The sequence below is a fragment of the Orbicella franksi genome, chromosome 3 (assembly GCF_964199315.1).
Source record: "Orbicella franksi chromosome 3, jaOrbFran1.1, whole genome shotgun sequence".
NCBI classification, from domain to species: domain Eukaryota; kingdom Metazoa; phylum Cnidaria; class Anthozoa; order Scleractinia; family Merulinidae; genus Orbicella; species Orbicella franksi.
The window spans coordinates 5,847,791-5,873,191 of record NC_138147.1 but is presented as its reverse complement, the minus strand read 5'-3'; the positions used below and the strand labels follow the sequence as shown (position 1 = coordinate 5,873,191).

Genomic DNA, 25,401 nt, shown 5'->3' with positions numbered 1-25,401 from the left:
GCGTTACTCCCGCCAAAACACTCTTCGTCAAACGTCGGGGAATCTTCGTGACTTTTCGTGACATTTCTGCGGGTGGTAGTGGAGCAGTAAGTATGGCTTTCGTTCGTGTATTTCGAGGGTGCTACCGACTTAATTCTTCACTTTCAAAAGTTGTGAAAGGAACAGAACCTTTCTTTGGTCACTGTAAAGCAGTAGGAGCTCTTTCTTTTATGAAAAAGCGACACTGCAGTGAAAGGTAATGATTAATATAGAAATCAATAGAATCCTTATGATCATTTGTTCTTACAATATTAAATCGGTGAGTTAACATCTTAAGATAAGGGTGTTATACAACACCTGTAGTAATGATCTGTTATTCTGACATATTTATTTCCTTTGTCTCTTGGCAATATAAATTTGACAAAAAAGTTGTATTTTAAAAGTTCTTGAGGAAAATTGAAAGTAAACCTTTGGTTGCCCTACAGCCTTTCAACCTTAAACGTTTGGTTAAAATAACTTCATGGTGGAAGGTTTTCATTAAAAAAATTTAGCTGTAAATTGACCATACTGCTCAAAATTCTGACTAATTTTTGACTCCCTTTTAAATTATGGTCTCTTAATAGCTATCCTAGGCCTATTTTGGGATCTGTACAAGTAATAAACAGCCAATAGATGGGGTTTTTGTAATGGGTAAGGTGTTTGTTATCAGCTGAAGGAGGTTTGAATGCTGAGTGAAACATGGGTGTCCATGTCCATCACACCTTCCATAACAAACTGTTCTGCTCACTCTTATTGAGACTTTGTTTAAAACTTGTTGTTCCTCCGGTCCATAGCCGTGGATTTCCATCCGTTGTGGGGAGAGATCTGCTTAATCTTAAAGACTATACTGGTGATGAGATCAGATACCTGTTATGGACTGCTACTGATTTGAAGGAAAGAATAAAAAAATCAAAAGAGGTGGGCAAAGAAAAATTGTATTCTTTAATTTAAGGTAGATTTCTTGAGTTAAGGAGCTGGGGGAAGAAAATATAATCAAAACTAAAGCTGGATCATAATACAGGGGAGTGGGGATGGCGCAGTAGTGAGAGTGCTTGTTTCCCAGCAATGTGGCCTGGGTTAGAGTCTAGCCTGGTGCCATATGTGGGTTTAGTTTGTTGTCTGTTCTTGCCTTGCCCCGAGGATTTTTCTTGGGGTTTTCCGCTTTTCCTCCCTCCACAAAAACCAACACTCCAAATTCCAATTTGACCAGGATAGAAGACCTGCATGAAAACCAGCCATGGCTGAGATGGCTTCCTCTCATAGAGCACGCATAGACCACACAATGTGTGGTCTATGTGTGTCATAGTCAAGCCTGTTACATTGACATCCTTTGGGTTCATCATAATAACTTCCGTGTAGAAGGTGACACATAGTCTACCATAGAATTGTAAAAAAAGAGTCCTGTCCAGAACCCTCCTCATTCTCATTTTTTAGGGAATAGTTTACCTTCCATTGTTAAATCAGTGCTGTTTGCACATTGACATAAATGTGATATTCACCATTTCAAATAACTGTCAGAACTTATTTTAGGAGAAATGGTTTAATTATATTTTCAGACAATTCAACTTTTGGAAGGAAAGTCAGCTGCTCTTATTTTCCAGAAGCGTAGTACAAGAACAAGAGTGTCAACAGAAACTGGTAAATATCCAGCTGCCTGCTTTGTAGTTGCATTGTGATATTATTGGGAAACATGACTCTTTTTAGGGTAATTGTGAAGAACAGCTCCTGCAAAAATCAGTTGGCAGTCTGTCGTCTTGTCTGCTAGTTACACACAGCATAGCTAATAGAGGGGACTGGTTATGAAGCTTGGCAAACATCAAAGGAGCAAACAAAGATGCCAAGATTTATGTTGGAAGGTCCACGACTGTGCACAATCTTTTGTTTTGCGGTCATACACTATGCGTAAATTATGTAACTAACACATGTACATTTCTATTGGTTAGTTCCTCAGTTGAGTACGGAGTAAACAACTGTTGTGTTCTGTACATGGTCAAGACCAAAAAAGCAAACGAAAACGTACAACAAAGAACTTTGACGGGTTTCATAACCATTCCCCTCTATTAACTATGCACACAGTTACAAATTTGACATAAAATTAAGTTTTTTAAAAATGTTTCACAATCAATATTTTCTATGCCAGCCATATTGATTGGTAAGTTAGTGATGAGATGTATTGTTATTTGTTTACAGGTTTTTCAAACCATTTTGTTGGTCAGGTTTATTAATCAATTCTTGTCTATTCTACAGCAAACTGTCTGTCTTAAGAAAACTGTTGGTAACCTGTCGGTAGCCTGTTGGTAGCTTGTCGGCAACCTGTCTGCCAACAGTTGACCGACAGTCAGTTTCAGGGTTCTTATTCACAATTACCCTTTTTAATATATGTGAGAGAGCGATGAAAAAGAAGATGATGATGATGTTGATGTTGATTTTGATTCTGATGATGATGATAAATGTTCAGAACAGAACACTTTTCAACTGTTCACAAGTATTATGTGCTCATTCATTAATATTCAGGACTTGCTCTGCTTGGTGGACACTGTGTTTTCCTCACAGAACAAGACTTTCATCTCGGAGTCAATGAATCAACTAGAGACACAGCCAGGTATAATGTACATCCTTCTACTTTCTGTGATCTAATTTCTGTTGTCCCATTATTTCTCTCACAGTCTTTTGATTGAGGGTATTGATCGACACTTGACTGCAGATGCCTTTAGTACACATGATCCGAGTTTGATACAGAATCCATGCACTGAGCATTCAAGGCCAGTGTTATTCCTGCTACTTTTACTTGAAGATTTCCTCTGACTGTTATTAATTATCTCTTACGTATAGAGTCCTCTCAGGATTTTGTGATTTTATCGTGGCTCGGGTCAACAGACAGGAAGATCTGGAAGTGATGGCAGAAGCAGCCACTATACCAGTTATTAGGTACATGTAGGCTGATATAAAACCAAATTCTCCTTATAGTATCCCATACATTTCTTAGAGCTACAGTTGGAAGAGTTTTGATTAAAAATATGAAGACAACCTTTCTCGTCAATGATTACTGCCGGTTGTGCCATGTCCCATTTCAAGACATGTCACAGTCCTGTTAATCTTACGGTATTGATTTTTCTTGTTGAGATTCTCTCAGAAGGTAAAACTGAGGAGACTGGTGTTAATAAAGCTTCCTTCTGGCTTTGTCTACACTGTATCATAGTTGTAATCTGTTGAGAAGGTCTTTCTTTTCTAAATTTGTACTTAGCTTAATTTTCATCGCATTCTACACAAGTTTAGTGTCCTGTTCCTAACGCTTGAATCAATGATTTATGCGAGGACTTTGGGACTGCAGGTAATCATGCATCCTGGTTGAGTTTTGTAAAAGCAAATTTAAGTTGTCTCAGTGCGTCAAGAGCTGGTCAGTTTTTGATTTTTATTAATACTAAGAGACCAGTAGAGAACAATGCAAACATGCATTCTGTGGGTAAAGAGTGAATTGTTCTTGTTCCTATACTAGCAGATGTTTAACTTTCATTTGTTTTTGATTGATGTCAATTTCTGTTGCACAGTGGCTTATCAGAAATGTACCACCCTGTGCAGATACTTGCAGACCTGCTGACTCTACAGGTGATGTAATTAATAAATTTCAGAACCCTTTATTAGATACTAGTTGATGAAGCTTAGAAGAACTGGCTGGTCTTGTACAGATACCTGGTTTATGTTACAACTTACATAGACGGAATTTAGAACTGTTTGCCTCAGAGGTTTTGAAAGGGTCAATTGTAATCAATTTTTATATGTGTAGGAGCACTTTGGTAGTCTCTATGGCCACACTATTAGCTGGGTTGGAGATGGCAACAATATCATTCATTCACTGATGATGGCAGCTCCCAAGTTTGGGATGCACTTGAATATTGCAACTCCAAAGGTCAGCTACTAATTTTTCTTCATTAATGGAATACAGGACTAAATAGAAAAGTTAATGAAAAATTATCTCAGCAGGAAGGCAACTAGTTTTCACAAGCAGAGATAACTTTTTGCACTGAACTTTTTTGTAAGAAGAGCTTTCCACTAGATGGTCAAACCAGGAAGATAAAAATCATCCACACAGCTGATCAATTTGCTCAGTGCCTGCCTTATTGAAACCCCTGACTCACATGAATTTGATTCCAAAAGTACATAAATTAAATTTTATTTACAGCAGCGAGTAGTTGCTTGTGGGAAAGAAGTCAGTGTGAAGTCAGTATTTTGATCATGACAAATTTATTTTGAACATTATGATGTGATGTGCACTACGCACTACCAAATGATTATAGAAAAAAACATTGATATTACAAATTAAAGTGATGATGTGGATCAACGTAAGGCCACATTTGCTTGAGTTAGTCTTTTTTGTTCTTCTCCATTAGGGCTATGAACCAGACAGTGAAATAACAAAGGTTTCCCAAGAATTTGCTCAAGAGGTTGGTTACATATTAAATTATCTACTTGCTACTACGCAAGATCGTGGTGGAGGTGCAGTGGCCTAATGATCAGTGTGCTTGCTTACAAATGGAGCAGTCTGGGTTTGAGCCCTGGTCAGGGACTGTGTTTTTTTTCTTGGGCAAGACACTTTACTCTCACAGTGCCTCTCTCGACTCAGGTGTAGTAATGGGGAATAACCCTGTGATGGACTGGCATCCCATCCAGGGGGAATAGAAATACTACTTGTCACTTCATGCTACTGAAACTGAAGATAAGCACTGGCATGATGAGCCACTCAATGGCTTGGATGCAGACTTGTGGCAGGAAACTAAACACCCTACTGTACAGTTGCATTGATTTTTCTTCTAATAAACATTGTGCATTCTTCAAAATGTTTTAAACTTCATTTTTAATTGGCCCATGGTATGTTCTTATGACATTTGTTACAATTGATTTACAAACTCAAAATTTGCCACTGTATCAAGTTTGTGAAGGAAGATGATGTTTTGAGCATAATGGCCCTTTGCCAGAGGAAAATGAAGCGAAATATGAAGGGCTAACTCTTGAAATGTCAGCTTCACAAGCTTGGTTAATTTTCCTTTTATTACCTTTATCCATATCAACTTTATGTTGATAAATAGCTACATGTAGTTCTTTCACTTTCCCACCAACACAGCCTTTATACCTTTGTTACTACATGTAGCTTATTTAACAAGCAAGATATGTGTAATTTTTCTTTGACATTTTAAATTTTCAATGATTACTTGTTTTGTAGAATGGTACATCCCTGAACCTGACAAATGACCCAAGAGAAGCATGCTCTAATGCAGATGTGGTTGTGACTGATACGTGGGTCAGCATGGGACAAGAAGCAGAGAAAGCTGGTAGACTCAGATCTTTTGCAGGTTATCAGGTTGATACTAAGGTGTGTAATTCAATTAAGTGACAGGCTCACAGATCTCATTCAGCAAGGGGTTAATTACCTTATTCAAATTTAGGGATGATGGGCGGTAAAATATGGGACTCGCTGAGACATGCAAGACCCTTGTTTGAACGTTCAAGACAGTGACTTATGATTGTGGACTCCAAGAAAAAAAGAACCACACAAACACAAGACTTTGGACTCATCACGCAGGATTTCTATATTGGACCAGAAGCATCTAAAATCCAGAGTTTCTTAAGTACCGTTCCCCACCTCTGAACTGGAAAATTAATATTTTTCCCTGGATGCATTGCAGACCTGTGACACTGGGAAATTAAAAAAAAAAGAAAAAAATGGAAAAAAATGTGAAAAAATGGAAAAAAAAAGATTCATTTAGGAATTTGTCACCTGTCTGCATGCACCGTGGACTTGTGGTCAGATCTTGGCAAAATTTTGGGAAATGGGCTTGTTTTTGAAGTCCAGAAAAAGAAAATAATGGTTTGGAAAGAGTTTTATGTACACAAGAATGTGTTTGTAGAGAGTTAACTGTGACAATCTCTTTACAGTAATATGATATACTATAATTTACCAGTTATCTTATGGTAGTTAATCTGTTTGGCAGATGATGTCCTTGGCCAAGGAAGAAGCTGTTTTTCTACACTGCCTGCCTAGAAAACCTGAAGAAGTAACTGATGATGTATTCCTTTCTGACAAATCCTTGGTTTGGCAGGAGGCAGAGAACAGAAAGTGGACAATGATGGTGAGTTCTGTTGTTCATCCTGTAAGGCCTGTTATGCATATAATTATCCTTTCATCCTGCACCTTTACTTGTAGCTTTAAGAAAGATGACTATGATATGATAAAACAAGGGACGGTCTTTGCATAGTTTTGCGTGCATGTAGACAAAATGGTGACATGTTCCAGTCTGCTTGTCTTAGCTACAGACTGAGATAAATTCAGACCCTGCCCACACTACATTGGAGGAATTTGAAAACGCAGCTTAACAAAGGCACAGTAGGCTAGTAGTCACTCTCTACAACAGAATCGATACAGTCAAACCTTTCAGCAACAGCCACTTGAAGACCAGGAAAAGTAGCCGCTGTAGAGAGGTGGCTGTTATGGGGAGGCAGGGGTGGCAGGGAGGTGATATGAATAAAATGATGCCTGATCCTTTTCAGGAGGGTACAAAATCTTCTATTTGTAAAAACATTGAAAAGGAAACCCAAATGTTCAACATCTCAACTCGAAAGCCCCCAGTGACTACGCACACTGGTAGGTGTAAGCTGCACTCATTTATATTTACTGGTATTATAAAAATATAATTTACAATGAATAAATATTAGTGCTACAGTTCTCTCTCTCTTTCTCTCTCTTGCTATAGGCAGTGATGGTCTGTCTGACGGATGACTATTATCCTATTTCTCCAATACCACAGTTTTAGTTAAACTATCTTTACTTTAGGGAAATTTTAGAATTATAGGACAGTATGCTGTGTACAGCTACTCGTTTACTTGAGGAGAGCTGACAAATGTACACAGGGTATTGTAATTATAGGTTGGTGTTTATTATCATTTTGATGTCTGCATGGATCACATGGGTTATGGTAGCCTGGATTGTTCAGTTCACTGATTGTTTTAAATTATCAAGACCAGTAGGAATTAATTGCTACATAATTTTTTGTCATCATTGGACATAAAAATAATGCCCAGTTGAGACTGATATCAAAATTTCCTGATACCCTTGACTGTTTACCTAAGCAGTAAAATTATGGCTGTATACTATGATTATCAGTTGAGTAAAGCGCGACTAAAGGTTGGTGACCAGGTTTTAATGTTCAACTTGGGTTGTTGTAACAGGCAACTGACTCTGTTTCCAGTGGCAACTTGTCAGCATTTGATGTCATTGCCAGCAAAGCACATAAAATTGCAGGCAACAATGTTGTTACCACTGGAAACAAGGAAAGTTGCCCGTGGCAACACCATAATTTTAAGTCCAACACTTCGTCAACAAAGCACTGTGGCACCTTAATCAACTGATAATCGTAGTAAAACATCTGCCTTTGTCAATAAGACCGAGCACTGAACACCAAAAACATTGAGTAGAGACTGATTTTAATAATATATATTTGTATATGTTATAACGTGCATTCAGTAAAGGACAACATTTTACTGGACCACTGTTCTGTCTCAGATTGTGTCATTCCAGGGAATATTCCCCCCCCCCCCCCCCGCCACCCTGCAAGGGAAGGATTTTTATTTATAATAACCCTCAGCCTGATGGAAATTTCACTTCAGTTACATACTTTAATAGGCATTTGAAACCTCCCACCAACTGGGAATTTCTAAATTTCCTTCCACGAGGTGGGATTTGTTATTTCCTGATTATTGGCAAACATAGCCTGTGAAATGAATACAATTTGGAAATTTGCAACTAGCCAATCAGACAACATGTCTTCTGTCCTAACTATCAGGGTTGCCACAGGTCAGGAAATAATCAGGGAAAAAAAATTATTCGAGGTCAGGGGAATGTTGTGGAATTGTATTTTGAGTCACAGAAAAATTGACATTTAAAGAGGAGTCAGGGAAAATTGAAATTAAAACACCATTCTGATTGCTTTAATGCCATTAAAGAGTAGGATCAAAAAGAAATAAAAGAAGACAAAAATGGTCACAGAAATTTACTTTCCAGAACAAAAACCAAAAACCAACAATGGATGCTTACCCTATAGTGTTATTTATTTGCCTGATCCCAGTTGCTTTCTTTAACCCTTCATTTACACCAACTCAGAAATAAATTTGTGAAAGAATGTGGTCGCTTTGTTATGAGATAAAGAACATTAAAATTGCCATATCCAAAATGTTGGGTGTTAGACTTTAATTACAAAATGGACACTGAAAATCTTAGCCTAATGACTGGTTTTAGTTACAATAATGTACAAAATGTATGCACAACACAATGAAATCAGAATGGTCAAGGTTTTGTTTAACAGTATGTTTTGAAATAGTAATTACAATAGAATACTTAATCATAATATTTTCATCATGAATAATAGGAGTAATCATAGTAATCACGATGATTATCAATTTTATTCACAGTAGACAACAAAGAATCCCTAAGTTTCTACTTTAATTGATTTTAAGGCCTCATCCCATTCGCAGACCTCTTGTAACAAGATTATTCAAGGCCTTTGGACAAAATTAAACAGCCTTGGTGTAAAAAGCTAAATATTGTTGTATCATATACATGTATTCCCATTATCACAACAATCACAGTTTAGTTAGGTTATAGTTAAAATGGTGTCTGGAGAATTGTATCCCATGGAGAAGATCCAGTTTTATTATTACACGACAAAATCCTTGTTCCAAAACAGAGCTAAAGCCTGGATCACCAATTTCATTTTAAACCACATTGACAGTGAAAATTTAAAACATACTACCTTATCACAGGAAATTTTTGCACCCTCAATTGTCTTTTAACTTAATGTTGATTTTGATACAAAAGTTGCCACCAAAAATGTTAGTATAAAATTAAATGCCAACGGAATTATGAAGGTAAAATCAAGTAAATAATTCCTATCTTAACACCGAGCTCATGTTCTTCAGACTACATTCCCTAGGCTGTACAACTTCTAATTTAACTTCCAAGTGACTAAAAAAACAAAACAATACATTTAAAATTATGACAATTGCTCTCCGTGTTTGGCATTGTTCATAATATTAGTACAAAATGGAAATAGGATAACTTAAATAAATTATGCAAAGCAGAAAAAGTTGTCTTAACAAAATATTTCCTCTTCAAGATGTTGCAAAAATTTTCTGTAGTAAGGTAGCCAGAAAGGAATTTTTACCATTCTGTGACTAGCTGTCTACTGTTAATGTCACGCTGAATAGAACTTGTTTCAACTAATATACAAGTCTAGTAATGTGATAATATTATAACTGTTTGTACAGTAACCAGGAAAACCCCAGAACTAGTAATCAGTATTAATATTTATTTAATTTTGTAATTATAACACACATTATCAGGCATCCAGTGAAATTGCCCCCAGTGGAATTTCATGATTATTTAGAATTCTCTCAACTGTTATAAGAAATGTATAGAAATTAGTAAGAGGAATTTGTGGTTGAGAATAAGGCTTCCCTTAGAGGTACACGTAAAGCAATCAAATTCTAAAAAAATATGATACTAAAAATACCAGCTCACCAAGTTATCATAGGTAACTACAACAATATCATAACAGTCTTAAAATTAAAAAAAATAATTAAGTTAACAAACATTTTGCATTTAAACCAGGAAATATTTACAAAAGAAGACCAGAATAAAGGAAAAACCAGAGTCTACTGTTTTCTAGCCTTACAAAAAGAAAATGTAATGTGTAGTTCCAGAAAATATCCATGCCTCTCCCACAAAAGGGTTGTTTTTTAAGACCCCCCCCCCCCAAAAAAAAAAAAAACCCTCTGGAAATCCCAAGTAAGCTTGACACATTTCTTTAAAATTTCTGGTCTTACCCCCTCACCTCCCAGGAAATTCTAATCCCTTCTGTGGGGAAGAATGGAGATTTTCTGAACTACACAATCTGTAAATTCTATAAATAACTATTTTCACTTATTTTTATGACTAATGAAAATTAACAATGAAAATTGAACTTGAGAACACAAGCACATTCCCAATCTATGACTACTCCTAAAATAAGGTGGCTGTCAATTCTCAACAACTAGCTATACCGGAATTGCCAAAAGTAGTTGGCCACTGGTGAGAAGCTCTGTTTACTTCATTATCCCAGCCAGCTACTAATTCCATGCCGGCTAATTCCAATCAAAAAGCTTCCTTCCTAAAAACTCTGATACAACCCTGTACATTCAGTCACAGGGGAAGCTTACAAATTTGGCAAAATTAATTACAAGCCCATTCAGAAATAAGTAAAGACTTAATGGTTTGAAAGCCTCAGTGTTGACCTGTTACCATTAGATGTAAATAAAATAAGTATGACAAGAGAAAGCTACTACATATTTGTACATTGGATATGAAAAACAGACCCATTTGGTGATAAATGTGTGAATGTGTGACCCACTAATGCAGACTAATATTCCACAGCCACTTTGAATTAAAACCCCTGGATGATACTTCTATAGTTGACACAATACTGTAAGTACAGGTTTTTGTTTTAACATTTCAGTGATGATAAAATGTAATGGAAACTGAAAAACACAATGCAATGCAATAATAATTATTAACTACTAGGCTGGAGTCAAAATTGAATTTTGATAATCAGCCACTATATTTGCATGCTATCTTTCACTTTGATTCACTTTGAGACCCCAAGATCCATCTCGGCACTTGAGATGGGTAACACATTCCTCCATCCAATTGAGTGTTCGATGAGCAGTAAAGTTAATGATTTAGTTTTAGTTTTCACTGAGTTTATTAGACAATGGCTTTATTACTCTACCTATTATACACAGTGTTTTTGAGAATTTGAGCAACTGCCACCTGTCTATGTTTTGTTTGCCACCTCTACAAGTGGTTCACACTACTGTTTCTGTTTCTAAGTGCCCTGTTTCGCTGATTAACTAGCATGCACTTTCTTAGACACTACTCAATTTAACAATTCCCTTCTCACTGTCAGCCTGAAGACTGTCTTGGTCTTGGGCTCTTGGCAGTAAGTTGTCTTCTTCTGCTCTCTTGGCATCATGCTTAACACCATTTGTTGAGCTTAACTGTGTTGGAGACTGCAAAAATACAAAGAGGCCAAGAAAGCACATAGTTTACCATCATACCCACAAAGCAGATACACCTTGTACACTGTACAGCAGGAACAAAAAACGAAAATTCCTAAAATACATTGAAAAAATGTTATTTGGGTCCCATTTCAAGTTTTTGTCACCTCTGAAAAGATTAAAAGTGTTCTTGGTTTTCTCAATCCCCAGTGAAATATCTTTGGCATTAGGTGCACTTAACGCCTTATAACATCAAAGGTGTTTATCTCCAAGAGTTCAGATGTAAAGCGTCATGACGCCTTTTGAAACTAAGGTAAGCCAGTTTTTGGTTCCTTCGTTTAAAAAAAAAAAAATGACAGCTGTTTGAGAAAATGTGAAATCATATTGGTAAACTTGCTATGACCTAGTGAACAATAGGAGTTCTCATAGTCCAGAGTGCTATTTCCTTACACTTAGGAATACTCACCATAGGTGCTGCTGTTGTTGTCCTTACTGCTCCATACTTGTCTGATTCTGGAGGTTCAGGTATAATGACTCCTCTTCTGTTTATTAAACTAACAAATCAAACCAACAGTGAGAATACATGCATGGCAATTACAGACGAACTCTGCATTGATGGATATGGCAGAGAGATATTTAAATACAACATACATACAACTTTATTTGACTATGGAGGTTTACAGACATTGGCAAGACCCAAGTCCTGATGTGGACCTGCCTAACTACAACTACTTTAGTAATATTAGATACCTAAGAATAGAGAGTCTATATGTTAAGATTTCTAGATCACTGTAAGTGCCTTACGTTGACCCAAAAGCTGTAACCTGATACAAACATAAAACAATACATTTTCAGTTTACACAAAACAGACAGGTGTTGGTGTATGTTGGTTACAAAAAAATAAATAATCATTCACATCAACAGCTTGAATTCCAATGTAAAAGATCAAAAATATAAACAAAAAATACAACAAAATATTGATGTTCAGTTGTACCTAGGATGAAGTGGCCCACAAAGAACTTCAGCACAGTTTTTCCAAAGTGATCCTTGGCTATAGGGATTTGTATTTCCTTGACCACTCCGTGAGGAAAATGATCCTTTAATCTATGAAACCAAAGACTACATGTAAGTCTATGCCAAGAGGTCCATTCTGCCCTAGCTTCTCCTGGTTTCTGTGGCATTAAGTGGCTGCCAATGACAATTTGACATATAAATGTTGTATGGGTATGCTCAGCCTCGCCTTTCATGTGTAAGTACATGCAATGAACAACGAAAACAGTAGTCTGAGTTGTGGTGGTCACAGCACTGTCATTATTACAGTGGACAAGGTTGACCTCCTTCAAGCATGCAAAGAGCTGCACCTTATGACTTTACTGTAACATAATTAACACAGACACCCAGTTCCCAACAGGTAGCATTACAGGTTCACCTATACTTACATCTTCATTTGTAGTTTGGTTAGATGCAACTAAATATGAGTGAAAACCGGTCAATCCAACTATTGACCAAATAGAAAAAAAGCAAATAATGGCCTCTAAGATAGTAGGAAGAGTTAAGGATAATTCAATTTAACGCAGATAATATTAAACAATGCGATAAATATCAGGCTCTTCATCTTTAATTAACACTAAAACTTAATACACCACAACATAGTCCATGACAAGATTTTCAAGATTTTTTGCTTAGTGACATATAAAGTACTTCAAAGGATATCTAGCAGGTGACTGTTTCATAGCAGAAATAAATGATTCCTCTTCACCTTGAGATACTATGTCAAGAAAAGCAAATAATCAATACCTACAATGGGCGACATAAGTAGTTGAGACACTTTAAGAAAATGAATCTTTTCAAAATTTAACCTCTTATTCTAATTCATTTGCATCTAGCATTAATTCTCTGATACCTCCAGCCCCCCAATTCAATGTTGTGTAAGTGCTGTGGCCTCCCCCCTCCCAAAAACATTGTTCGGGGGTGGGGGGGGGGGGATGGAGGAAAAAGGGGGAAACGTTAACAAGACGTTCAAAAATTGCATTTTTCTGCGAAGTGTCCCAACACTTTTGATGGTCATTGTAGTTAACCTCAAGCACAGAGAAGTGCTCTGTGTTGCTTCAGAGATGATTTGCCTTTGTAGTTGATTGATTGGTTCTTCACCTTTGCCCCAACCATCCCCCACCACCATCCAAAGTAACTCGTCTGTCTTGTTCTCTAATAAAATATCACTGGGACTAGTGCTACATGTAGGTTATGGGTTCATGGGGGTGGGGAGTGGTACTTAAATGTTTTACAGATGTGATGCTGTCATTGCCAGTTCATTATTAGAATACTGTATTTCTCATATTCACTTGTTCTCCATGTTGCTCACCATTTATTATTGTGATAGAGTATAAGTACATCTACAGAACCTCAACATATTTTACATTAACTTATAGTCCAAGATGTACTGCTCAGAGCATTGCATAACAAGAATGTATTTACTGAATTAAAAACTACACAAAGTTGTAACCACTTACACATTACAAGATGTGTTACAACAAAAGCAAAGAGATAACAGCAGTAGATTGACAATGAAACTAGAAACATGAAGAAAAACTTGTAGTTCCTCTTTCCTACACAGTTACCAACCTAGAACAAAACAAAACAAAACAGTTCTTACTTTCACTATCAATACCTACATGTAAAGAACACTATAAAAGTACATAGATCTATTGTTATTATGTAAACAATGCACAAAGTGACAAAGAACTAGCTGAAGATTGTTCTTGAGTAAGTGCTGAAAACCAACTGGTTCAATTACTTACCCAGGGACAGTGATGATCAAACCGTTCTGAAAACAAGGAAACATAACATCACTACAGGTAATGGAGTGAATATAATTATATCCAAGAAGAAAAAACACATGATACAAGAAGTACAGTGGAACCATGCTATTTTGAACTTTCAGGGAAAAAACAAAAAATAGTTTGAAATAGCAGGAGTTCGAAAAAGCTGATAGTAAATGACTGAAGAGCAAATCCATGGGAAATGGTTTTGAATTTGAAATAACAGGGAATTTGAAATAACCCACTTCAAATAGAGGGGTCCAATTGTAAATGACCAATAAAAGACAGAGGCAATCTTGAGAAGACTTTTCACGTTCTACCCCTCGCTCTACTATTTAAAATGCTTCATGTCCCCTCATTTCTCATAAATGAAACCTGCTGTAGTCAAATTCAGTGATCACATGCATACATGGTCTGAATGGGGATCAAGGCAGGGAGACTAATGTTTACAATCATGAAGCCTGGTCTTGAACATTGAGTAGAAAATACAATGCAGTCTCAAGACCATGGTTTCATTGAGTTACAAAATGGTCAGGAGCTTTTACTTCTGGCTAAGAAAGGGCATTTTCATAATGGCAATTTTGGTGCCCCAAACATGAGAAGATTTTTACAAAATAAAGAACTCATTTCCAAAGAGAAGGAAATTTATGGCTTGGTGATAAAGGAAACCAATATGGCCAGGGTGATGTGACAGAAGTCCATTATTGTGTACGTTTCTTCTCACCTACACAGTTGTCACACATACTGCAATGCGATGCTCTGGGTGGTCTAAATATTTTGCAAGTAAAACAAAATTTAAGTTTGACAGCTTGTCCATTTATTGTTATCTCCTTCACTCTAGGAGGCGGTCTGTAAGTTTGTGGATCTTGATTAGGAGTTTCTGAAAGAGGAAAGGAAAACCACAATCAATAGTACAAATTGAGAAAAGACAAAGTTTGTTCTGTACAATATGACATGCTTTACTGTGCTCTTTACCAAACTAAGTTGAATATTTGGGTTGAGGCATGTCATAATTTCTGATATCAGAGTGCAAAAAAATCAGATTTTTCTCATGAGATTGTCATGAGAATAAAACCCAAACCAGACAACTTGCCTGTGGTACTATCAGACTAGCACCATAGGCAGACACTTCATGTGAGAGGCTATTTTACAATTCAGTTTCTCACCTAAGGTTTTTTCAATATATGCGGCCTCTTCAGCAGACGCCCTTGGTACAATTCCAGGATCGCTGAATGCCGTTTGAAGTAATGTTGACATAACAAAAATAAATAACCAGGCTGCAATAAATGGGACAGCTGGTGAAACGTTATCAAACAAGAATGGACAACTGAAAAAGAAAAGAAAAAGCAACATAATAGTTTGTATCCAGTTTAAATAAAAAACTATTCATGTTACATGTACATTTGTATATGTTGTGCAGTTCTCTCCATCACTTTATGTACTCTGAGACCACTCTTTATGACAAAGAGGTGTTCAGAAAGACTTACAAGTTTGAAACTACAGAAACTAGTGACAGGCTAGGGAGAAAATGCTCAGGCAATAAGCCATGTTCGATATATCAATATTCTAACATGGCTCCAAGGTTTTCAGGACAAACTTCTATATTTAGTGTTGTCTTCTTTGTATCCATTCCAAGTCTCTTTTGAGAATTGAGAGACAAAGGGAACCTAAGAGATTTACAATTTTGACCTGAAAGCGTCGGAGTGATGTTAAAATATTGATATCAAATGTGGCCTATTTAAAAATCTCTAAAATTCTGAAACAGTACAAACAAGCCATCAGAGACCACACTTTTTTTCCTGCAGTGCAAATTCCAAAAACACATGTCAAGCCGTTATCTGGATTGAAATCTGTGTGTATTTACCTTTTGTCTTTATTTCTGCATACTATCATTCAGTATTTTTCAAGATAGTTTGTTTTCAGTATTAATTTATCATCTTTGAAATAAATCAAGAGTCACTACAATTAGATTTTATGGTTATCTACAGCTACAAAAATAAAAAACACAACATAAACTTATTAAATATTTATTCTTCAAAAATTATTGCTATTTCTGACACACAATCAAAAAATACAACTGTAACATATTAACTGCTTAAAATAAAAATTATTAAAAATGGACTTTATATGCAGTGTATGTACATTTGCTTGGGCAGAAACAAAAATATTAAATTAGTTTCTTGTGGCTTCATTTGGGCCAAACCAAATGTACAATATTAAAGTGTATTTTTAGGTTTCTAAATAATTTATTGTTTACTCCAAAACTTTCGTGATAATTATTCTTATTCACACTAAATATAAAGAATAGCTGGTTTTCACATGACGTCACTAAAATTCAAACTACAAAACTATCGATCTTCCTGAGATTTTACTTTAATGATGTATAAGAGCAGCTGAAAACTAATATTCATACAAATTTTCACTCCGAATGGGTTCTTGGTTTTGTGATACACTATGCTTAAACTTCTAAGCTTTTGCCTGACACGGCATTTACATGACAGCCAAGAGAGCTGTCATGATGGTTAAAAAAGGGACTTATCCCGGGGAACTTGGCTATCTGAACAGTTCATGTCTTAGAAAAAGTATTATTTTAATGTTTTAGAGTTTCTCGAGGGATAAATTCACGCTTTTATAGCAAAACTCAGTGACAGATGTTTCTGTTGGTTTCTGGCCGCCATATTGGTGCCCATGAGGATGGGCACCAGCATGGTGTCTCCATACAAATCTCTATAAATTTGGGTAAAAAATTTCTCCACATATCTCGCATAAGAAAAATTGCTGTGCCCAGAATTTTGGCAAGAGTCTTTGCATATTTACCTTCTTTCATTTCCCAGATTCTGGACTTTATCTATTGACCGGTTTTGTTTTTTATTTTGATCTATTTTGAATTGCGTGACACTGAAAACCAGCAATCAACCAAAGTACGAATAAGTTTATGCTTAGCTAAACTGTTTAGTGTGGCAATAGGACTTTCTTACTATTGAAGACAATGAAGCTGGGTGTTTTGCAACATGCCTGAAATAAAAGTATTTCTCCACATTTTAGCTTTTATGATTTATTTTTTAACCTTTGACTTTTTCTTAAATGTTCCTTTTGGGTTCCATGGGGTAGTTCCGTGGAATACCAAAGGAAACTTAAGAGTGGAATTGAACAAATTCCACAGTCTGCAAGAGTCAAGCTGGTATAGGGAAAAAAACTCTCAAATCTCATTTTGCAAAATGTGGAAACAAAAAAGGCACTAAATCAGAATACAACTCATTCAAATGGGTCACACACCAGTGCTTCATCCAAAGACTAAATCTTTGGGCAACCTTGTTTGATTGCTCTATTATGCCTACCCCAAGTACCCATGACAATGTCTACATCATTCTTGGAATCCTGCACCAGCATAGCCTATGCCCAGTGCAAGTTAATTAAATTTACCACACAAATTTTGTATGAAACATATCCTTTGTTTTAAATACATGCATATACAGGTACCGGTATCAAGGAGGCTTAATACCAAAATGACCAATGACAAAGATATGGAATGCTGTCTGACTTTTTATGTTGACAATTTTGTGAATAATACTCAACTGTATCATTACCTCTATAAAATTCCATATAAAGGTACACGTCTGATAAAGCATACAAATTTGTTTGTCCATATGAGTCTGGTGATTGTATTCGCCTTTCCAGACATTAACCAATAAATGAATCCATAAACTAAACAAGGGCACCTGTCCATTGAAGTTTGGCAATGTATCTGTTTATGCTGTTCATATGAAAATACAGTAAATATGATCCTTTATTATCCAACTGCAGTGAATACTGTCCAGATAACAGTACAAATATACAGCAATATTGTATAGTTATTTGTACAGTAGAAAACTTATTTGCTGTACAGGTCAGTGTGCATGCGCAAAACTGTCACACTCTCCTTCTTTCATTGATAAATTTATTGACCACAGCAGTTGGATAATAAATCTCTTATTAGATGTTTTGGTGTATAGTATTGCTTTATATTTTTACTTGTTGTTTGTATTTTGACGCGCCCTACAGCACAACTCGTAAAAATATACAGCGATACTACACACCAAAACATCTAACAAGATATATGTGGCTCTCTTTTTATCAATTTATCCACTTGGGAGAACATTACAAAAAGATATGTTTCTGTACATATGTTGTATGCCATCAACATGTAGATGAAAGTCATAAATGTACAAAAGATATTTGTTTACAGACATAGACATTTACGCATGGACGTGGCCTAAGCAGACTCAACCATGTTATTACAAAGCAATATTTCCCTATTTGATCAACGTAATGAAAACCCATTTTGTCAAATAACCTAACAATGTTAGTTTTGCACAAAAAGCTCATTGTGCTTTGCCTGGCAGAATTTTTCCTAGGCTGCTTCAGATACCAGTTTATATCTAAGTATTTGTAATAGCATTGCATTGGCCAGGAAGAAAAACTCTATTTTGATATCTGTACATCAATTTAGCTGAGCAATAGTACAATTTCTTATTGTACAATTATGCTCAGAACTGGAGCGAAATAAATGTTTGCCTAAAGAATTCACACTTATCCAGTTGCACAAAGAAAATAAATTGGCACTGAGTTACCAAAAATATGAGTTAAATATATAGGAAAAAAAACGCAAAAAGCAAAAAATGAAGTGCGGCAATTTCAATTATCAAAAAGCGACGCGGAATTATTAGGTTTACAAACAAAACGCCAAACAACAAGCTCAACAACAACTTGGATATCTTAGGAAATCTTCTGCAACTCGTCGCTTAGGAAAAAGTAAGTTTATACATGTACGCTTACTTTTCAATACACAGGTGTCGAAAAATAAGAATTCGAGAGACGGTGACCGATTTTGGTAAGTAAGTGAGTGACTAAGTGATAGAACTTACTGCATAAAGATTAAGCTATGGAATGGTTAATTTCCGCAACTTCTCTCCACAAATAAAACATGACCTCATGATTGGTGTAAAAAAAACTTCATACTTACTCAAATGCAAAGAAAAGTCCGCTAGTAACTACAATGAGCACAACCGTAAAGTAAAAGACGCCGTTATTCCTCGCCATGATAATCCTTCCATCACAATAAAATTTGTTTCTCCCAGGAAAAACCTCCCAATTCCGATTTGACATGATGGGTGTGTATTGCTTTACAGTCATGGAGGTTTTCTCTGTTCACAGCGGTCAAGGACGAATGCAGGTTTCCCTCGGCGAGAAAAAAATCATCACCGGCACTGGTTCCTGTGTGCCGAAGTAGATGAACAAATATCAACGGGTAAAACTCCACCTGAAATCACTACGCTTGTGTTCACATTGCAAAGCAGAACGAAGTGCCTTCGTGCATAAGCGCCACACGAACCTCAGAGCGCATGCCTAAATGAGCCTGCGGTAAAAATTCAAAATGGCGGACGACAGTAGCAAGAAATTGCGCCAGAACGGTACTTCGTCTGAAAATGTTAGACCAACTAATGTTCTACCAGGGACCATATTTTTGACTGGAGTTGCTTTGGCATCAATACTTGGTGGCTTTAGCTACGCTATCGGACAAGCGCGTCGGAGAAGTCCAGGATCTTTTGATCAGCGTCAACAAGAAGGAGTGAAGTTGGCTGTCAGAGCGCTCGGCTGGGGTACTGTTCTTGCTGTGAGCGGCGTAGGCCTTCTAGTATTTGGAGTGAAGACTGCTCTAGGAGTCAAGGATGTAAGGGAGCGTGCCATTTCTTTGTTTTCTTTTTTTACGCGGTCGAATTCGAACGCATGACGTACAATTCCATATTTTGCACGTGCATCTGCTAGTCTCGTGTCAATTAAAGTAAGCTTATTTGAACGAAAATGCAGATTACTATATACTATTATTATACTTTTAATACTACGTACTGGTACGTTTTATGTTAGCATCTCAAAAATGTTCATGTAAGAAAAGGTGAATTGTGGAATTGTTTAACGATCTCACTTTTTTTGGAACGATCTGACCATGGAACGATCAGACTGGATACCTTTGCTATTGATCATCTCTCTGTGGTAAAACCTCAGGCTCACTTTTGCCGGCTCAATACACTGTAAGCTTTTTCCTGGTAAAGTTCATACAAATAAACTTAAGTGAGTACTGTCATCAGTAAAGGTCTATTCAAAGGCAGGGCTGGGGTATTCCAAAACACTGACCCCTGGTCCACGGACCCCACTATGGACTACCCTAACCACTGTGGACTACCTTACCGGAGTGGTCCATGGAGTACCCCTACGGACCCCCTCTGCGGACCACCCCAAAATAGAACAAAAATGATAAATAAAGATTTCACTCATGGGTTGTCTAATAGATTACTCATGTCAGTGAAATTTCGAGTGTTATGCTATGCAAATGTAACCGACCTGGGTTTATAACACCCCCTAAAAATGTCTAAAAGCTGTCTTCCATGTAAGAAGATGCTGATGGCAAAAAGAAGGAAAGTTCTTACCTTCCACTTGTGGCTCAGTCTGGCTACGGATTTGTTTTAGGTTGTTTATTAAGCTTGTTTGTATCTGTAATTCCGCTGTGTAAATCGTGAAAGCTGGAATGAGTTCGCGAACCCACTGTGGCAGAATGGGCTGAACAAAATGGCAGAGGGGAAAGAGCGCAAATTTAATTTCGAGGCTTCCTGGAAGCTTCCTGGAGGCTTCATGGTTTTTTATATACTGTGTGGCCACAGCAAAGGAAATGGCAATGTGTAATGATACAAATTGTGCGCGAGCCTGAACCCAAGCCTCTTGCATTTGCACATTGTAACGTTCAAAATTTCGCCGACACAAGTAATCTATTAGACAACCCGTACTTGAAATATTTATTATTTTTATTCTATTTTGGGTGGTGGTCCATAGAGTGGGTCCGTAAGGGTAGACCGTGGACCGGTCTATAGGTAGTCTGCGGGCCTGGTCCATAGTGGGGGTCCGCAGACCAGAGGTCAGTGTTTTCGGGTTACCAGCAGGACTGTGACATACCCAGTTCTGCCCCACTTCTTTCTTAACACAATCACTATTGATACAAATTATACAACAAAATATATGTCTGATGTCATTTTTACAAGGGCCTGCGTCATGCACCATTGGTTTCCATCTGAGGTTTATAACAATACTAATCACATGATATTATTATTATTTGTGTTGCATCTACATGTTGAAGCAACTGTTGGTGTCCAAGTACAGGCCAAATTCATGCTGGATTTCAATCTTTTTCAATAGAAGTTTGAGAGAGATAGATGATGACTCTCTCTGTTTTTTGTTGTTGTTGTTTAATTTGTTTTGTTTTGGTTTTTCCTTATCAGGCAAAAGAATTTGGTTTGAAAATGAAGGGCATTCTTCCCACAAAGGATGGAAAATTTGTATCCTATTTTGAGTCCTGGAAAATTCCAAGAAATAAGGGAGGTGGGAATGTTGATGAATGGTCTTCCTCAGGTTCAAAATCAGAAAGTCAGAAAATAACAGAAAAATAAAGCTGGTTTCCTGGAAGGATTTGGATTAAAATCACTGCTTGTTCCTTTACATGCTGTAAGAGGACAACTAGTATAAACTCTGGCATGTTACACAGCCTTGAGACCTGAAACACCACAAAATATTTGAATTTATGAGAGGCAATGTCATTATTGCCAGGTCCTGACAGATCTTCCAATTACTTCAGAAAGCGACTGTTAACGAAAACTTCACAGCAACAAATCCGTGATTGATGATAGACAAGTCTGCCTTTGTCCATTTCCTTGGAATGGGGTGAAACTCTATTATAAGTAACACAAGTTTATGAAGAACACCACAAATTTACCTGAAACAAAGGTTGCGTGAAAATTTAACAAGTAAGATTACGTTTGATGCATTCTGGAAGCCTGCACTTCACTTTTCATGCTCCATTCTATCTGGTGTGGCACTTAGTCTTATTAATGACCTCACAACATGTGAGACTCAGCCTTTCAGTTTGCACCGTCTTTAGACTTTGTTAGCTGGCCATGTGATCGCAGGGTGGTTTTATCAAGAGATTGTCTTTGAAGACAACATTAAATATACTTCAGTATTAATTTTTTTTAAATTCAGTATGGTGCTTAGGTGTTGGTTTTCCTTTTCTTACTCCACTCCTTTGATTAGTTCTCTAACTGGCCAGGGAGTACTTCAGACTAGGGGTAGGAGTGTACCACGTACCCTACAAGCAGGCTCTTCTCTGCAAAAAGCTGGCTTACAGCTATGTACCACTTAAAATAAACCGCTCATGATGGTCACCCTTCTCTAGCTCATGTGACTGGGCTCATCGGCATACATATGATAAACACAACATGTCAAGATGTGCTAGGAGTAAGGGGAAGAGTCCTCACAACGCATGTTGTGACTCCTTTAAAGACAGCAAAAGCTGGGCCATGCAAGCTGACTTCATGTATGTCCTTCCACAAGAAATAAAGACTAACACAAGTCTGATAAATTACAACCTTTATTATTAAAAGACAATTTACATGTACTGCAACCATGGTACACCTCTACAGAGTCTTGTTTAAGTTCTTTCAATTTAACCCTCAGTGAAGATAAAATAATATATGATGTTTAAATAAAATTGCTTTAAATGAAGTTTAAGAACTATCAACATGAAGTCATTTCTTGACTAGAATTACAGAGTAGGTTGGCTCATGGGTCGTACTTTTCAATACTAAAAATTGACACTATATTTGTACGGATAATTTCAAAAAAGTATTCCTAAAAGGTAAACAGATAATTTCACTGACTAATCGGGAATGACTACCAGTACTTAAAGTAAATTGAATAGACATATTGTGAAGAGTAACAACCTTGGTAAAAATGGATAAGTTGCCACTGTTACATTTGTGACAAAGATTTTAGATTAAGTCAGAGCCCAGAGAAAGGCTAAAAAAATAAACATCATGAAAGGAAATCCTGTAGTATTAGTGTCATTATAAGACATTATTGATTATTTGTAAGCTTCCAATGCCCTCGAGCCCTATCAACATCAGTTTATTTCAATTGTTATTCTACACTGTCTAGTTCATTCACTCTTCACTTGACTCTTTCAGTTTTGCTTGTGAATACCTGTAACTAAAAAAGAATATTAAAAGGTACAATTAATAAGCATTTCAACAGTATATATGCTTGCCATTTGTCGGAAGTAGCTGGTTGGAATTACTCGATGACTGTTAAATTAAATGTTTACAAGGGTTTTCCCAAAGTCAGCAACAAACCGAAGGAGCTGGTGCTAACCATTTACAATGAATCTGGTTTCCTATTTTTTTTTTCTCTTAATAAGAGTTCTAATAGAAACTGGAGCAAACGGAAAGGAAATTTTCCAAATTTATGTTATTCTGAATGGGCAAAGATTTTTCAAAAAATCCCAAAAAGAAAATCAAATAGATTAGTAAGAATGCCTTACTCAGTATAACTTCACTGTAAGTTCTTTCTACAGCTAAATTAAAATACAGCAATAAAATACATACTATGCTATTCTACAAAGCTGATTTATTCCCGTGATTCCAAGACCAATGTTAACACTAAACAGCAGCCAGTTCTTAGGGATGATAACCATGGAGTAACGTGCCCATATCAATCCTGCAACAACAGTACAATATTATAAAACTTATGTACCATATGTCTGTTATGTTGAACTCTATACTAATATCATGGTCAATGATGTGGCTGAGATCAATGGCATCACTTGAATGTAGAACATCATCATCTGCAGGTTTGAATGAACATTTATCATCTATTTATCATTTACTGATATTTAAAACCAGAAAATTACCAGCTGTATAGCCAAGTGAAAAGAGCACTTGTTTTTAATGGTATACTCAAAGTGTTTTCTTCCCATACCTAAAACAGAAGTGTCACATGGAAAGATAAAATAGCAGAAGGGACCACTTAGAAGATATCGTAAAATATTGACAATTTTTTGGCATTTTTCATATAAACCAAAGAAACTTCTCCATAAATCAATTTACATGTAGAATACCAGATTTAGTAAATGTGCAAAGTTTTGTGATAATCTGTTGCAAACTCATGGAAATAAGAGACCCCAAACTTACCAAGTTTACAAAGAAAATGACTTTGTATGCCAGGGGACAAGCACTTTCCCAAGGCATAGATTTACTTGGACAGAAGTGGCAAGTTTCAGGTCCTTTATTCCTATGAGTGTGTGACGGATTATTATGAAACTTCCCATACTTACAAATTTCACATGATAGACTTATTTCTTTGATTAAATGAAATTGTTGGAAAAGCATGACCTTTTTGATTTGGTCCAAGTGATAGGGATGTTTATGTTCACCAATGAATTTCCAGCAATATGATTACCTGTAACTTTCAGTGCTATAGATAATCGACAGACATCTGTACTTACCTGTAGCTGCCAGTGCAGTGGATTGTGATGGGCTGAGTTTATCAGCTGGCCTTGCAAGATCAGCTATTCCAGCAAATACAAGACCCTTAAATAAAACAGTTCTCAATCATTTCTTGAATAACATAAAAGTAATGTCCTGCAAATCATATACTGTCTACATTTGAGAAATCTAATATTAAATATAGCATTATATACATGCAAATCTTACCCATTTGAAAGCTGGAGCCCAGAAAAATATAGTCTGAGGTCCTGAAAATAAATAAATAGAGCATACAGTTTCTACAAAGCCATAAATGTCACATGATCAGTGAAACATAACATTGACTACTGCAGCCCCCACACCCCCTCCCCCAACTCCACATATAGGGAGGCCGATCTTTCAACCCCCCAGAAATGACTAAAACTGCGTCTGAAGGGTAAAGTTTCTCAAATTGAACTTTAGACACCAGTACACGAGCGCAGATGCATGGCAAATTGAGAAAGCACTACAAAATTTTAATCAAATCCAACCAGAAACATATCACACGTCACACGCTAATAAATTATGCCAACCAAATTCAACAAGCAAGCCGGCGCCGGTACAGGAACCTGCGCGCAGCAAGTTCTACATACAACGAAGAAAAACGCAGGAAAACACACTGACAGAAAAAAGTATTATCACTGAAACGCTTATACAAACGGAGGTCTAACTTTGCTTCACAAACAGAACATCAACCAGAACATTTATTTCGCGTTAAACATAGGTTCCAACGCAAGCGTAATATTTCGAAATATTTGGATGAGTCCAACAACATCATACATGTCTAAGGTAAAAAAGATTACTTACCAGCTGGCGCTTTCCAAAACGGAACAAGTCTACGAGGTAATGCCGCTTCGATCTGTCCAAGGAAACGCACCCAAACCACCTTCACTGCACTCATTTTGCGTACTAAGTGACGATTAGGTAATTTCAAGAAAATGGAAGACAAGAGTCTCACAACAGAAGAACTGGGAATTAGTGACATTCTAACAGCATGCATGATTGGTTAAAATTCAAAAACAGCCAATTGAAATTCTTGTAGGAAAAGACCCAATGAAAAGCAGCAGAGACGTATACTGAATTTCACAGCAAGGAGCGGG

At 36.7% G+C, this 25,401-nt stretch overlaps 4 protein-coding genes across 5 annotated transcripts; 2 read left to right on the top strand and 2 right to left on the bottom strand.

The window, feature by feature from the left end:
- Positions 1 to 70: 70 nt before the first annotated feature.
- Positions 71 to 7,556, top strand: LOC145480883 (ornithine transcarbamylase, mitochondrial-like). The gene is made up of 11 exons (XM_081459220.1): positions 71 to 235; positions 813 to 936; positions 1,575 to 1,656; positions 2,533 to 2,620; positions 2,851 to 2,946; positions 3,567 to 3,624; positions 3,803 to 3,925; positions 4,407 to 4,460; positions 5,237 to 5,386; positions 6,006 to 6,143; positions 6,765 to 7,556. Exons 1-11 carry the CDS (start codon positions 93 to 95, stop codon positions 6,822 to 6,824), a joined length of 1,116 nt encoding a protein of 371 aa, XP_081315346.1. The 5' UTR covers positions 71 to 92; the 3' UTR covers positions 6,825 to 7,556.
- Positions 7,557 to 8,229: 673 nt separating this feature from the next.
- On the bottom strand, positions 8,230 to 19,266 carry LOC145480882 (palmitoyltransferase ZDHHC14-like). Its single transcript, XM_081459219.1, has 10 exons — positions 18,922 to 19,266; positions 15,086 to 15,246; positions 14,644 to 14,799; positions 13,899 to 13,924; positions 13,611 to 13,722; positions 12,814 to 12,868; positions 12,540 to 12,642; positions 12,095 to 12,204; positions 11,567 to 11,654; positions 8,230 to 11,112 (listed from the first exon to the last, which is right to left on the bottom strand). Exons 1-10 carry the CDS (start codon positions 19,089 to 19,091, stop codon positions 10,969 to 10,971), a joined length of 1,125 nt encoding a protein of 374 aa, XP_081315345.1. The 5' UTR covers positions 19,092 to 19,266; the 3' UTR covers positions 8,230 to 10,968.
- A 65-nt stretch (positions 19,267 to 19,331) lies between these two features.
- On the top strand, positions 19,332 to 22,217 carry LOC145480892 (transmembrane protein 242-like). The gene is made up of 2 exons (XM_081459230.1): positions 19,332 to 19,629; positions 21,227 to 22,217. Exons 1-2 carry the CDS (start codon positions 19,333 to 19,335, stop codon positions 21,392 to 21,394), a joined length of 465 nt encoding a protein of 154 aa, XP_081315356.1. The 5' UTR covers position 19,332; the 3' UTR covers positions 21,395 to 22,217.
- Positions 22,218 to 22,355: 138 nt separating this feature from the next.
- Positions 22,356 to 25,397, bottom strand: LOC145480891 (mitochondrial pyruvate carrier 2-like). Of its 2 annotated transcripts, XM_081459227.1 has the most exons (5): positions 25,109 to 25,376; positions 24,491 to 24,531; positions 24,283 to 24,367; positions 23,384 to 23,495; positions 22,356 to 22,988 (listed from the first exon to the last, which is right to left on the bottom strand). In XM_081459227.1, exons 1-5 carry the CDS (start codon positions 25,299 to 25,301, stop codon positions 22,943 to 22,945), a joined length of 477 nt encoding a protein of 158 aa, XP_081315353.1. In that variant the 5' UTR covers positions 25,302 to 25,376; the 3' UTR covers positions 22,356 to 22,942. The 2 variants fall into 2 exon arrangements, with proteins under 2 accessions (XP_081315353.1, XP_081315355.1); XM_081459229.1 differs by lacking the exons at positions 22,356 to 22,988; positions 23,384 to 23,495 and adding an exon at positions 23,502 to 23,756 and having other exon boundaries at positions 25,109 to 25,397.
- Between the last annotated feature and the right edge of the window lie 4 nt (positions 25,398 to 25,401).

Excerpts from the sequence above, each read along its gene's own strand:
- LOC145480883 (XM_081459220.1), top strand. The coding sequence starts at position 93 with ATGGCTTTCGTTCGTGTATTTCGAGGGTGCTACCGACTTAATTCTTCA. Across the intron at positions 236-812 it reads AAGCGACACTGCAGTGAAAG|CCGTGGATTTCCATCCGTTG; the intron begins GTAATGATTAAT and ends TCCGGTCCATAG. Across the intron at positions 937-1,574 it reads GAATAAAAAAATCAAAAGAG|ACAATTCAACTTTTGGAAGG; the intron begins GTGGGCAAAGAA and ends TTATATTTTCAG.
- LOC145480882 (XM_081459219.1), bottom strand. The coding sequence starts at position 19,091 with ATGACTGTAAAGCAATACACACCCATCATGTCAAATCGGAATTGGGAG. Across the intron at positions 13,925-14,643 it reads TATGTGTGACAACTGTGTAG|AACGGTTTGATCATCACTGT; the intron begins GTGAGAAGAAAC and ends CCTTGTTTTCAG. Across the intron at positions 13,723-13,898 it reads TTGATCATCACTGTCCCTGG|GTTGGTAACTGTGTAGGAAA; the intron begins GTAAGTAATTGA and ends GTTTTGTTCTAG.
- LOC145480892 (XM_081459230.1), top strand. The coding sequence starts at position 19,333 with ATGGCGGACGACAGTAGCAAGAAATTGCGCCAGAACGGTACTTCGTCT. Across the intron at positions 19,630-21,226 it reads CTGCTCTAGGAGTCAAGGAT|GCAAAAGAATTTGGTTTGAA; the intron begins GTAAGGGAGCGT and ends TTTCCTTATCAG.
- LOC145480891 (XM_081459227.1), bottom strand. The coding sequence starts at position 25,301 with ATGCATGCTGTTAGAATGTCACTAATTCCCAGTTCTTCTGTTGTGAGA. Across the intron at positions 24,368-24,490 it reads GGGCTCCAGCTTTCAAATGG|GGTCTTGTATTTGCTGGAAT; the intron begins GTAAGATTTGCA and ends GTTTTATTTAAG. Across the intron at positions 23,496-24,282 it reads CACTGCACTGGCAGCTACAG|GATTGATATGGGCACGTTAC; the intron begins GTAAGTACAGAT and ends CTGTTGTTGCAG.